General features: G+C 45.1%; 2 protein-coding genes across 2 annotated transcripts; one reads left to right on the plus strand and one right to left on the minus strand.

Moving 5' to 3' along the window:
• The first annotated feature begins 963 nt into the window (after positions 1-963).
• Positions 964-2,221, plus strand: LOC137156316 (olfactory receptor 51G2-like). Its single transcript, XM_067553039.1, has one exon. It carries the CDS (start codon positions 1,003-1,005, stop codon positions 1,936-1,938), a length of 936 nt encoding a protein of 311 aa, XP_067409140.1. The 5' UTR covers positions 964-1,002; the 3' UTR covers positions 1,939-2,221.
• Positions 2,222-10,420: 8,199 nt separating this feature from the next.
• On the minus strand, positions 10,421-11,356 carry LOC137156317 (olfactory receptor 51G2-like). The gene has a single exon (XM_067553040.1). It carries the CDS (start codon positions 11,354-11,356, stop codon positions 10,421-10,423), a length of 936 nt encoding a protein of 311 aa, XP_067409141.1.
• Between the last annotated feature and the right edge of the window lie 3,699 nt (positions 11,357-15,055).

Genomic DNA, 15,055 nt, shown 5'->3' on the forward strand with positions numbered 1-15,055 from the left:
TTGACATGTCTGGATCCAGTCAACACTATCCAGGAGAAGTATTCGCCTTCCCTTGGAGGGATTCTTGGGGGTCACAGTGTAACACCGAGAGTATTTGTTAAGTGAAAGTTAATAGAACCTGATTGTGATCGAATTTACACATGTAAATCTGAAGTGATAATGCTATGGTCAAGGTTCCTCAATTCAGAATCTGGCCCTAAAATTGTTCTGTGTACTACAGAGAGGCAGTGGTGTAATCTTTTGGGAGTGGAGAAAATAAAATAAAAAAAACCCGAGGTAATAAATAAATGGATAAATAGCATCAGTGCAGGACAGATAATACAATGATCATTTCATCATATGCTCACAAGGTCACAACTCAAAAATCACACAGTGCTCAAGTAGGCTGTGGAACTCACAGCCACAAGATATCAATGGTAGGATTCAAAGACAGATGGGAGCTTTAAATGGGAACCAGAAAATCCCATTACAGTAATGAGAGTTTTTTAAAATGGCTTGAGAGGGCTATAAACCTTCCTGATTTACACCATAAAATATTTTTAGTTAGTGTGTCAGGAGGAATCTTTCCTTGGAAGAAGGTGATCTATCAGCTGTCTATTGCAGGCCTTCTTCAACCTTTCTCTGAATCTTTTGGTACTCGCCACTGGAAACTGGGCTAGATGCACTAGAGATCAGATCCAATCTGGCAATGCCTATCTTCCTATAGGTGGTATACATAAGACTATAAGAATGGACATATTGGATCAGACCAATGGTCTATGTACCCCAGTATTCTATCTTCCAACAGTGGCCAATACCAGGTGCTTCAGAGTGAATGAACAGAAAAGGTAATAATCAAGCGTAAATCCAAGATTCTGTTTTTACTGATCTTTCTTCACCTCTTGGAAAACTCTAGACTTGCACAGAGAGCAAAATGATTTCATGTTTAATATTGTCTAATCTCCTGTCATTTTTCCTTTCAGGAAGTAAAGTTCAAAACTCCTCGGAGCTGCCCAGTGCATCATGTCAGCTATCAATGACACCAAATTACAACCTCCAGTGTTCCTTCTCACCGGAATACCTGGGCAGGAAGACGTCCACGTCTGGATTTCTATCCCCTTCTCCATAATATATGTTACTTCGCTAGTGGGAAATTCATTCATTCTGTTCATTATAAAAACCGATCCAATCCTCCATGAACCCATGTACATTTTCCTTTCCATGTTGGCCATCACAGACATTGGCTTATCATTATCCACCCTGGTGACAACACTGGGCATATTCTGGTTTAACTCTAGGGAGATCAGCCACAATGCCTGTTTTGCCCAGCTGTTCTTCATCCACTCGCTTACATTCACTGAATCCTCCGTGCTCTTGTCAATGGCCTTTGACCGCTTTGTTGCGATCTGTAACCCGCTGAGATATGCTTCCATTTTAACACAGCCCAGAATAGCCAAGATGGGACTGGTGTCTCTGCTAAGAGGAGTGGTCGTAATAGTCCCACTCCCCATTCTCCTGAAACAGCACCGGTACTGTCATGCCAGAATCCTCTCCCATTCCTACTGCCTGCACCAGGAGGTCATGACGATGGCTTGTTCAGATATCAGAGTCAACATCATCTATGGTTTCTTTTTACAAGTCTCTTCACTGGGGTTGGACTTGCTGCTCATCCTCCTATCCTATGGGATGATCCTCAAAACAGTGCTGAGCATCGCATCTCACGCAGAGCGTATCAAAGCCCTGAACACCTGCGTTTCCCATGTCTGCGCTGTCCTGCTCTTCTACATACCAGAGATTAGCTTGTCTGTAATATACAGATTTGTGAAGAGCTCTTCTCCTTTGTTTCAGATTGTCATGGGCTATATCTATTTGCTAGCCCCGCCTCTGATGAACCCAATTGTCTATAGTGTGAAAACCAAACACATTCGTGTGAGGATAATCAGGGTGTTCATCAAGTGAAGAGTCAGTTCATTTCCCGGCTCCAGAGAATCAGCAGAGAATCCAGCCGGTCCAGCTGGCAGGTTGGTTTTAAGGTTTGGGATCTGCTCTGCCACTCAAGGTCCAAGGTCACACAAGGAGTTTATGCCAGGAGTTTGGAATAAAATGTGGGTTGTCTTAATTGTTGTCCCCTGCTTTACCCATCAGTCCTTTTGTTGTATCCTCCTAATCTCCTAAACAACAACAGGTGCTGGCCAGGATTTTCATGCATCAACTATGCATACTTTAAATAAAAGACAAATAGATCAAGCTCACTCGGGTGCCCTGGGTTCTCAGTTTAGAGCAGAATATTTTATTATTTTTCAGTCTTTACCAGGGCCAGGAATGTGCCTGGGGATGTGACGTCCACAAAGGAGGACATGAACCCTGGGCACTGTGACAGGATCTGACTAGATGGCTACTGGAGAGTGCTAATATTTGAGTTCCAGGTGGGGTTGGCAGGCGCAAGCCCTCCCGCTGCTAAAGTCCCCTCCCCCAGCCTAAGGAGACTAGCCACTGGACCCAGGACTTAACAGATTTTGTGGGACAACTGATGAAAAAACAGGAAGGGGCGTGAGGGTCACAGATTTAAACAAAGGGAACCAGACAGGGACACCGAGCAGAGAACTCCAGACAGCGCCCACTGCTCCCAGAAGGTGTCTAGGGAGACAGCAGGCGCTGGCCAGAGGAACTCTGCCCATATGCGTGAATGAATGGAAAAACGGAAATAGGACCCACAATCGCAGAGCACCCCACCAGAAGCTGAGACAGCAGTCATGGGTATGAGACAGAGGGATTCTGAGAACTCGGCCAGAGTGAGAGGCAGCTCCAATGGGTCCCAGTCACCCGGGCTGATCGTGAGAAGTTCGTTCCAGAGCCCTGTGCGGGTGCTGGCTTCGGTTGGATCCGGGGAGAAGAGGCTGGCATAGAAGGCCCTGGTCCTTCCATGCATCTGCCGGATCCATGAGGGGGCGCTGTCCTCTGCTAGAAGGCAGGTGACATGCTTTGTAGCCCTCCTCCATTTCCGCAGGGCATAGAAAAAGCGGGTGCCGTGATCCATCTCCCGAAGGAGGCAGCATCCTTATCCCGAAGGTCTTCGAGGGCCTGGAGCTCCTCCCGCTTTTCTTGGCGTGCTCCACAGAGGGACGGACCCTCAGGGCTGGCGGCCAGGCCCAGCTCCAGCAGCCATTGATGGACCTGTCCTCCGTGGGCCTGTGTAATTCTTTTTTGGGCCCAATTATATTTTTGACCTTCACAACATTCCCTGGCAACGAGATCCACAGGCTGCCTGCCCGGTGTGTGAGAAAGATCTTCCTTTTCTTTGTTTTAAATCTGCTGCCTATTAATTTCATTGGCTGACCCTGGTTCTTGTTTTATGAGAAGAGATAAATAACACTTTCTTATTCACTTTCTCCAAAACCAATCATGATTTTATAGATCTCTAGCACAACCTATTCATAAGCCTAGTCTTATTAATCTCTCCTTATGTGGAAGTTGTTCCATCCCCCTAATCATTTTTGTCATCCTTCGTTGTACTATTTCCATATCAAATATATCTTTTTTGAGATGGGCGAACAGAACTGCATGCAGTATTCAAGATGTGGGCAAACCAGGGGCTTAAACAGCGGCATTATGATATTATCTGTTATATTACAATTAGTAGTTCTACAATTTCATGTTTGCGTACCATCAGAACTCTTGGATGAATCCCATCTGGTCCTGTGCTCACACATTACTGTTTAATTTATCAATCTCCTGCTTACAATTGGTCTATTAGAGCTACGGTTTATTATTAAGCCCTGCATGAAGGATCCCTCTATGGCCAACTGCTGGGTCCCATCCCACTCCAGGCCCATTTGCTTGTGCATGGCTTTGATGCTCTTAAATGCACCAGATACCGGATCAAAGTGCCTATTTTGCCTATAAGTGCCCAGGGATCATGTCCTGCTTTGTGCGCTTCACATCCCCAGGCACACTCCCGGCCCTAGCTAGGACTGAAATATAATAATAAATTCTGCTCTAAACCCAGAACCCATGACAATCGAGTGAGCTTGATTTTTCTTATTTTATTTAAGTTATGCATAAGGAAAGCATGGAGATCCTGGCCACCAGTTGCTGTTGCTTAGGAGATTAGGAGGATTCAAGAAACGGACTGGACGTTTTTACGTGTGACAGGAACATGCACAGCTGTGTGTAATAGTAGCACAAAAAGAGGAATAGTTTTAATCTCTTTTACTTCCAGATCATAAACTTCTTCTCCCAGCTGTAATCTTGCTGCAATACAGTAAATCAGACTAATAATAGTTATGTAGTGTCAGATTTCTCCCCGGCAGCCCCCTTTCCTGCATTACAAACCCAGGGTGCAGGCCAAGGAAGGAAGATTCCACACAGCTCCCTACCTGGAAATTTCATAGAATCATAGAATCCCTCAGATTGTTCCAGTAGAGGACATCCCTTCCCTTCTCCATGAGTTACAAAGAGATTGACCCCGCATCAATGGATCCCCAAATTTACTCACACATCTCAGTGATCCCCTGATAGCTAGGCCCTCCCACCCACAATCTCTGTGCCTCCACAAGTGCTCTAGGACCCTCTCCAGTTCCCTGGCAGCACAGGTTCATCGGTGATGTGCTACCAGGGCCTGTCACAGTAGCCACTACCACAGGATCTGCTGAAGCGGCCGTTGTAGAGGTTGAGGGGGCTGCATGCAGATTGGAAGGCTGACTATAGTAGCAGGTGAGATATAGACTGGGCGGGAGGCTTAGACCTTTCCAAACCCAGAAAGAAGCCATAGACTCAGGCAGTGCCATCTTCATTTATGAAGAGAGGGAGACAAAAAAGCCTCCAATTTCTCTTGGGGATCCAGACAGCTGCAGCTGGGCAGGGCCATGGCGACTGAATTATCAACAGAAAATGATCAGTTTTCTATGAAAAGCAACCCCCCAAAATGGATGAAAAGCAAACATTTTATTGAGGATCAGAATTTTTCATGGGGTAAAATCCTCTGTTTTCCAGCCCAGCTCTAGCTCAAACCAGATCTGAGTGTCCTAACGGCAGAGCCCTTCTCAGCCGGCCTCATGGAGGAGCAGCCAGTCCAAACTGGAGTGGTGTTGCAACCCCATGCGCCTACTGGCAACTCCACTACCCATTCAAACTTGGCCTGCTGCCTTTCCTCAGCTTTAATGATACAAAGAGTGCTACAATTCCTGAGGACAGAGAACAGGTACAATGAGCACAGAAGGAACGCCAGCCAGACCTGGGCTGCTTTGAGACCTGGGACTCCAAACAAAATGAAGGTGGAAGCACTGAAGCTGCTGCTGTCAGAAGCTGACATGTGGGGTGTGATGTTATTGTCCAGCTGCCTTTACAGAAGCCTGTAATGAAAACTGTTCTAGTTATCGTGTCACACTGAGTGTTATCAGAATCAGTCCCTCAGTGTCTATAGGGGGTTTATAGTCTGCAAATATTTCCCAGTACATTGCATCAGTACTGGCAGCTGTAGTCCCTCATATTGGAACGTCAGGTAATAGGTCTGTACTTGCAGGAGCTCGTTGGGGCATAGAGGATACATTCCTTTCTCCCTTGTACGCTGCCAAGAGGCCTATTGGCATTATTCCAGACAGGACAGCTGATACACCGAAGGGTTAAGGCTACCATTTTCCATTGTCCAGTTATCTGTGGGATGTCACATTTTGTGCATCCACATTCAATGATATTAAGGCCAGAAAGGTCTGTCACAATCATCTATGCCTGCTGCTATTAAAATTTAGTAGGGAAAGGCTGAATTGGACGGGTAGCAAGACACCCGGATTCTTTTACGAGGACTCCAAAATCGATGGGAAAGAACACCCCAGGTTGAATCAATGAATAATTTTATTAATGATTACAAGCAACAAGACAAATGACAAGACTTCTTACAATCAAACAGTTATACAATTAACATTTACACTTATTCATTACTATTTATGGTACCTTATCTATTACCTATCCTTATCCTCCTTATCCTACAAGCATTGTTTTTTTAGCAATTGCCTAGGGGAGACATTATCCACAGATCTCAATTAAATCCCCCCGATTCCCTGAGTCTATAGACTCCTGAACTATTCTGTGGTTAACCATTTCACGTGGGTTTTGGCTGTCTTGCAGAAGTCTGCCTAAGTGCATCCGGCATTCTGTGGGTTCTCACCTTCGGCAGATGAACTGCCGATGAGCACATCTTGCGGTTAAGCATATTTCTGTGGTTCCGGTTTAGCTCTACCTCCGGCAGATGCCCTGCGGTTGAGTATATTCCTGTCATTACTTGTCGTAAGTTCCTTATACCACCCTGGTCTGTTGCAATTTCCCTATGCCGTGTGGTCAACTGCTGTAAGTTCCCTGTGCACTTTAGTCAATTATATTTTGCTAGGCCTTGCTTTTTATCAGGCCTGCTGTCCAATTTCATTATATCACGCTATGCTGAGCTTGTGCAAGACACAGGCCAGAGAGTTTTACTCAACTAGAGCAGATCTTTTCATCTAGGTCTGTAGAATCGCTGGTGCCATTGAAAAATTATGATCACACCCGGAAAAATTATGGGATAGTTTTAAAATAACCAGCTTTAAAATTATTCTATTTTGGGGTTCTTTTTATATACCTCTGTTTTCTGAGTCACCTGCATTGGGTTTTCTGGTTTTCTGCAACTTATTTTTAAAAAAAATCTTTTCAAAAGATTTAAATGCTAAGATTCCCATGCAGCTTCTGGATCTCATAAATAGGGGCTTTAAGAAAAAATAGGAAATAGTGCGATTTATTTCCAGCTTCCAGCCATTAGATTGATTTATAACTTTCTGTGCTAGATTGAAGGGCCCATTGTTAAACATTTGTTCCTCATGCAGGTGCTCACAGACTGTGACCAAGACTCTTTGTTCAGCTAACTAGATTGAGCACCTTGAGTCTCCCTCTACAAGACATGTTTTCTAATCTTTTGATCATTTTTGTGACACTTCTTTAACCTCTCTCTAATTTATCAACATCCTTCTTGAATTGTGTACACAAGAACTCACAGTCAACCTGGGACTGACTAATACACACAGCTCCTTCTCCTCCTCTGTCGTTTCCAACTAACCATAGCAATATAAAGAGAGGTGCAGGGAGTAGAAGTAGGGAGGTGGTTTCACTTCTGTAGGTGGCACTGGTAAGACCAGTGCTGGAATACTGCATTCGGGTCCAGGTGCCTAAAATTTATTTATTTTTAAATGGTAAAACCGGAGAGGATGCAGAAAGAGCTACAATAATGTTTAAAGAGCTGGAGAAAATGTCTTACAGTGAGAGCCTTCAAGAGCTGAACCTGCTTAGCTCATCCAAAGGAAGACTGAGCGCTGACTTCATTACAGTATAAAAGCACCTACACAGGGACATAATTCCAAGTCCTAAAGGGTTCTTTAATTTAGCAGGATAAGGTATAACAAGAACTGGCGACTGTAAACTGAAGGCAGGCAACTTACACGGGAAAATTAGTCACACGTTTTTCACAGTGAGGGTGATTAACCAGTGGAACAAACTCCCAAGGGAGGTGTTGAAATCTCCTGATATCTCCAAATCAGGTCTGGCTGCCTTCCTGGAAGATATGCTTTAGATATGAACACAAGTTAAGCTTTAGTCAAGCCCATTACAGGAGTAAATGGGTGAAATTCTGCAGACTGTGATATACAGAAGGTCAGACTAGATGATAAAATGGTCCCTTCTGGCCTTAACTTCTAAAAATCATTGTTTTGAGTGGATTGTTATCTTGGATGCAACTTGAAAAAGTTGCTACACTGAATGCTTAAATGCACTAAACAGGAAGATATGCTGGCCAAGAAGAATCGGGTCGTCAAAGTAAAACCGGGACATATGGTCTCAATACTATCTAAACCAGGTGTCTTCCTGTTTTGGGATGGAATCTCACAATTGTCCACCACTTCGAGCTGGGTACAACACCCTATCTAGGCCAAATGCTTATTAAAATGCAGGTCAGACTGGACACCTGAGTCTCTTCCCTTTGAGTGCTTGTGACCAGAGCTCTACTGTCACAACCAGCCTCTTTTAAACATGTGGGTTTATTAGCAAACAGCACAAAGAATTAGAGAAAATGGTTTCAAAATAATCAAGCAGCTGTGACATGTCTGCACCCATCTATCTCATGCAGCACTACAGGCTAAGTTAGACAGGCTTTGCTTTGGAGACACAAGAACAGAGCTGGCCAAAGGGAAGCGAAGGAACTTGTGGGATGCATCCTGGTTTCCCTGTGACTCTGAGAGAACACCTTCTCATTTGTTTGACCCTTTCCTGAGAAAGCAGCCTTTACTCAAAGCCTCCCTGTGGGAGCCTGGGCCCAATCACCATCGTGCTCAGCTCTGTCTGTGTCACGGCGTCAAGGGGTGAAACTGACCTTTGCCCTGAGACTGCTTTCTCCCAGCCAGGCCGTCTAACATGACGTCCCATGGCCGTTGCTCCATAGTTTGGCAGTTAGACCCATTCAGCCCCAATGGCTTGAGAACACCAGTCTGGTGTGTGGCCTGAAATCCTTGGCTTCCCCGTGACACTCCAACCCTCCCCTCAGAGATCCAGCACTTAAACCTCACTGTGGGGAGCAGATCAACAGTCACCCCAAGCACTGCCTCATTTGCCCCCAACACCCTGGGGCTGGAGTCACTGGGATTCCCAGAGGCTAGCTGTCACAGGAGGTTGTGGTAAGGCTGTGGCCTCTGACAGCCAAATGTCAGGGGCGTTGCTCTTTGGATCCCTGAGACACCTGATCTTAGGGTCTCCCCGGCCGAGTATCTGAGCACACTGAATGTATTCATCCTTCCGCTACCTCTGTGAGGCAGGGCAGGGCTATTATCCGCTTGTGTGGAGCCTCAGAGACAGTTGGGGGCTTGTCCATGGTTACGCAGGGTAAGGGAATCAAACCCAGGCTCCTGACACGCAGAGCAGAGCCCAAACCACAGGACCATCCTCCCAGCTGAACTGGCTGGATTCTCCCTACCCCAGAGCTGCCCCCTGCACTGTGGCGAGAGGGGATGGCAAGGCGCCAGTTAAAGGAGTTTGATTCTCTGGCCTTTACCCCACCATCCCTCTGTAAAATACATCCCTTTGCACTAGGTAGCATTTGTGCCAATTTTCCTCAGGTTTATAAGGCAACACGAGGACTGGGGCTGTGGAAGAGTCAGGCCCATCAGGCCCAATGGGATTATGCATCCCAGCTAAATGGGAAAAACAAAGGGAGGATTTTCCACAGAGATTAACGCTGGATGGCTGCTCATTGCCAGACAGAGCACAGCTGCTGTGCGCCTCACACTATTCAACTGCACAGATTTCAGTAAGGTTATTGCTCATATAGTTGCTATGATTCTGACTGTCCAATTGCCTCATTTCTTGTGTCAAATTCCCATGCAGAAATTGTGAGTGCTGTTAAACAGCTGCCTAAGGCATCCCAGCCAGTGGTGCCTGCGAATAGAGAGGCAGTGTGACCTAGAGGATAGAGCAGTGCACAAGTCCATGGATTCTGATCCCAGCTCTGCCACTGGTCTGTGGGATAACCGTAACTAAGTCATTTCATCTCTCTGTGCCTCAGTTTCCTTATTAGTTATCTCTTACCTAATGATATCCAACATTCTGTTAGATTTTTTCACTGTTGCTGCACATTCAGTGGATGTTTTCAGAGAACTTTCCACGGTGACTCCAAGATCTCTTGCTTGGGTGGTAACAGCTAATTTAGACCCCATTATTTTAGATGCAGGTGGGATTATGTTTTCCAATGTTCATTACTTTACATTTATCAATATTCAATTTGACCTGCCATTTTGTTGCGCAGTCACCCAGTTTTGTGAAATCCCTTTGTAACTCTTCGCAGTCTGCTTTGAACTTACCTATCTTGAGTAATTTTGTATCATTTTTTTATCATCCTTTTTCCAGATTTCCCATTTATGAATATGTTGAACAGTACTGTGCCCAGTACAGATCCCTGTGGGACATCACTATTTATACCTCTCCATTCTGAAAGCAGACCAGTTATTCCTACTCTTTGTTTGCTAACTTTTAACTTTAGTACCGCTTTCCTGGGTCACGCAGCAGCCAGAGTGCTCAGGAAGGGACAGGACTGTGACTGCAATTCAGCTCTGCAGCTTTTCTCATGGCCGCTGGGTGTTTAACCAGAGACGGGATAGAGACAGGTCATGGACAATGGGACAAAACATCCACGTTCCTTCTCTGTACTGATGTATCCACAGCAATTCTGAGGTGTGAACTGACACCAATACAGCTATTTATGCGATAATATCCAACCCATTCTTGGGCTCTACACAAACACAGTCACTTTGTACATGCTGCTGCCTGCCTTGGTCCCATTCCCCCAATGCGCTGTCCTCCCTTAGCAGCTGGTGAGGGAGATCACTAGCTCATCTCCCGTGTCACCAGTGATGGAGCTGGGTGACGAAAGGACCCTTCACTTTATAATCATCCTGATTATCCTCGCACGAATGTGTTTGGTTTTCACACTGTACACGATTGGGTTCATCAGGGGAGGGATCAGCAAATAAATGTTGCCCATGACAGTCTGAAGCAAAGGAGAAGAGGTCTTCACGATTCTGTATATCACAGACAAGCCAATCACTGGCATGTAGAAGAGCAGGACAATGCAGACGTGGCAGACACAGGTGTTCAGGGCCTTGAGGCGCTCTGTGTGGGACGCAATGCTCAGCACCGTTTTGAGGATCATCACATAAGAGAAGAGGATAAGCAGGACATCCAAACCCACTGAAGAGACTGTTATAAAGAAGCCATAGATGATGTTGACTCTGATATCTGAACAAGTCATCGTCATGACCTCCTGGTACAGGCAGTAGGAATGGGAAAGCATGTTGGCTTGACAGTATTGGTACTGTTTCAGCAGAATGGGGAATGGGAGTATTAGGACAACCCCTCTTAGCAGAGACACCAGTCCCATCTTCGCTATTCTTGGCAGGGTTAAGATGGAATCATATCTCAGCGGGTTACACATTGCAAGAAAACGGTCAAATGCCATGCACAAGAGCACAGATGATTCAGTGAATGTAAGCGAGTGGATGAAGAACAGCTGGGCAAAACAGGCGTCATGGCTGATTTCCCTAGAGTTAAACCAGAATATACCCAGTGTTGTTGGCATGGTGGATATTATTAAGCCAACGTCTGTGACGGCCAACATGGAACGGAAAATGTACATGGGCTCATGGAGGGCTGGATCTGTTTTTGTAATGAACAGAATGACTGAATTTCCTAATATTGAAGCAACATATATTAAGAAGAAGGGGATAGAAATCCAGACATGGATGTTTTCCAGCCCAGGTATTCCAGTGAGGAGAAACACTGCAGGTTGGAATTTGGTATCATTGACAGCTGACATAATACTCTGGGCATGTCCAAGGAGTTTTGAACGTTTCTTCCTGAAAAGAAAAATAAGAGGAGACTAGATGATATTTAACGACACATCATTCTGCTCTCAGTGAAAGACTTCCAGGAGCCCAACTACAGAAGATCAGCAAAAATAGTCTTGGATTTACACCACCGATAGGAAGATAGGCATTGTCAGACTTGATCGGACCGTAGTTCATCTAGCCCAGTATCCAGTGGCCAGTACCAGATGCTTCTGAGGAAGATAGAAGAACCTGCAGTAGACAGCTGTGAGATAACCTGCTTCCACAGAAAGTTTCCTCCTAACACGTACTAGTTAGAAAATTTTTGTGGTGTAAATCAGAAAGGTTTATAGTCCTCCCAAGACTTTAAAAAAAAAATCCTCACTACTGTAATTGGCTAACTTCTGAGTTCAGGAACATCGACTTCAACAGAATCACTCCAGATTTACATGTGTAAGTTTACACAAACTTTCCCGGTGATACACACAAACTTTCCCGGTGATACATACATCCCCATGAAAAACTAAAGTGTTTTGCCTAGCCATGCGGACTAAATCCAGAGAGGCTGATCATCCTACAGGCTCACAGGACCCCATCCTCTCCCCTGACAAGGGTTCTGTAGATATGTGGCAAGTTCCAAGCTAATACAGACAGTTACTTCATCTTGGCGGGAGAGGGATTGGCATCACAAATTATGAATTGTGCAAACGTTAGACTTCACTCATATGCAGTTGAGTGTGCAAGTTAGTTCAGTTGTACTCATGTAACAGGTGATGGGTGTAAATTACATACAACCATTATAAAATCCCCTTTCCTAAACCTCATCTCTACTCTGTGCTGAATCACAGACCAGCAGTTCTGTTGTCTCATGTCTTTTTGGAAAGTGTCACACAAGTACCACAGAGTTATTGTGTATTTGACCCTGAATGTAAGTGCTAGAAACAGCTTCTGGAAATGTACCAGGAGACAGTATCATGCAACTCCTCAAGGAAGAAAGAATTAATGGTACGAAGCCATTGCAAAGAGTATTTGGAATACTTTCTGCAGCAAAGGCTATTAAGTAGTAAAGTTACCCTTGTTACACTTATAAAATAAATGGTAGAATCTTATTCAGGGGATAAGGCAGCATGCCGCGTTTATTATGAATACAGAAAAGAAAAATATTTCAAAAGAAAACAATTGCCTAAAACACACTCTCATTCACTCACTCTCTCTCTCTCTCACACACACAGAGTTCTGCAGGAGGGATATAATTACCGCTCCTCTTTCCTGTAAAGATACCAACAACTCCGCTGGTGGCTTTTGATAGACATGCATGTAATGAAAGTTTGGTTTGTAATAACTTTATTACAATGAAAATTTTGGCATTACATTTATAGAACTATCCATAAGCACACACATGTAAACCCGTTCTTTCCCACCTAATCTTCTTTCAGACATATTTTCTCAGGTTAGAGAGGAAACTAAAACGTAGCATGAGGCATCTGGATTTCTGGAGAACTTCAAAAGATTGCAGCCTCTTGGCTGTCATTTAATAGCTTGTCATCAAAGAATAGTCTAGGAAATCCTCTGCAACTATTTGCTCCTATATAATTGGGTGAATAGCTGACTGGTTCCCCTGCCTGTTCTGTGAAGTCAATCTGCAGCCTTTTTTCCGGAGTTGTACAGGAATTGGGATCAGCATATACAATATTCATTCCCTGGGCTCTCACTCTCTACTATACTGCTTATTACCTTTTTTCATTTCCGTAAACCTAAACAATTTTAAATGAATGTTTGAATAGCTTTGGAAATCTAACACATAGTCTACAAACCTCTATGGGTCCGTGGAGCACAGGTTGAAAACCACTGGTCTAGTATAGAGTAACCCCAGAACCTTTCATTCTGCTACAATGGGGGTTTACGGAATGTGGGTTTAAAAGTGAAATCCATGAGTATTCATGGAAATTCTACTGCATTTCACACAAGAAAGTCATCTATTGCTCACTCTCTCTGTCTCTGTACTGTATTCATAAAATACAAGGCACCCTGGAACAGTATAGTGACAGACAGTATTTTGACAGCTGAGCTGTCATGATTATGAATGTGTATGGTAAACCCAATTCTTGTGCTGTTGATATGGCTATATTGGTGTTAAATATTGGGATATTACTGGTATGGCTAGTCATAGTTTAATAGCAGGTCCCTGGAAAACAAGCAGGAGGGAAACAATAGCTAAAGAAAATCCATCTCTCACTAAACACTTCAGGGAGTTTAAGAGACAACCCCTGAGCTTCAGGCTGTGAAGACCCTATTTCTGGGCTCCAACCAAGTTACACAGTTTGTATGGCCAGTGCTTGGAGTCTGTCCAGATGTAGGGCAGGTTGTTCTGAGAAGCTCCTCAAACTGACAGACACACAGACACCACTGGGGAAATCAGAAGATGCTCAGCCTGCCTCTGTCCCCATCTGAGTTGGAGGGCTTGAGAGACATGGATTAGAGGAATCCTTGACCATGGGATGCTGTTCCAGAAAGAAGGACGTCTGAGGAGAGATGGAGTTTACCTATCAAGGAAGGGGAAGAGCATATTGGGATACAGGCTGCCTAATCTAGTGAGGAGGGCTTTAAACTAGGTTCAAAGCAGGTAGGAGACCAAGGGCCAGAGGTAAGTAAAAAAGACCTGGGAGAAGGGCTGGAATTTGGGGGGAGCATGGGCTGTTATAGCAGGTGCAGGGGAGAAACAGGAGAAAACTGGGCGGGAGAGAGGCTTTACTGGATTTGATTTTGGCCAACAGGGAGGAACTGTTTGAGAATTTGAAAGTGGAAGGCAGCTTGGGGAAAAGCGATCATGAAATGATAGAGTTCATGACTCCACAGAATGGGAGGAGGGAGAACAGCAAAATAAAGACAATGGATTTCAAGAAGGCAGAATTTAGCAAACTCAGGGAGTTGGTAGGTAAGATCCCATGGGAAGCAAGTCTAAGAGAAAAAACAATTGAAGACAGCTGGCAGTTTTTCACTTGAAAGATATAAAGACAGAGAAACCTGCCAACGTACCCGATGCCTGCGAGAAGGGGAGCAGCTGCCAACAGAGATCTTCACCCTAACGGAGAAGGAGTCAGTGGAGAGCTTGCACGGGCAGCAGGCAGTGTCTGCTCAGACAGGGTGCAGCTGTGCTTATGAAGCATCTTTGCCTATTTCTTTGGGGGCCACTTGGCCACCTGGGACCCTCAGCTGACTGGTTCAGTGTGTGCCAGCTTTAACCCCTCACGGCCAATAGCAAACTGCAGGAAGCCCAGTCACAGGGGATGCTCGGTGATGCCACAACACTGGACAGCATCACAAGCCCTGCCGCAGGCTCTATTCCTGCAATCCAGGCTGTCAGCGCTGTGGGTACGGCTCAGAGCAGTCACAGGGTCCCTCGAGGGTGGCTGAGTGGTACCGATGATGCTGTTACAGCTGTAATCTCGCTGCAATGCAGTAAATCAGACTAATAATAGTTATGTAGGGTCAGATTTCTCCCTGGCAGCCCCCTTTCCTGCATTACTAAACCAGGGTGCAGCTGGTGAAAGAAGATTCCACACAGCTCCTACCTGAAATTTTCCCTCAGATTGATCCAGTAGGGCAGGTCCCTTCCCTTCTCCCTGAGATATAAACAGGGTGACCCAGCATTTATGGATTCCCAAAGCTATGCACAGATCTCAGTGATC

This window comes from Emydura macquarii, unplaced genomic scaffold, assembly GCF_026122565.2.
Source record: "Emydura macquarii macquarii isolate MOO-44397 ecotype Brisbane River unplaced genomic scaffold, CSIRO-AGI_Emac_v2 contig_1437, whole genome shotgun sequence".
In the NCBI taxonomy this organism is placed as follows: Eukaryota; Metazoa; Chordata; order Testudines; family Chelidae; genus Emydura; species Emydura macquarii.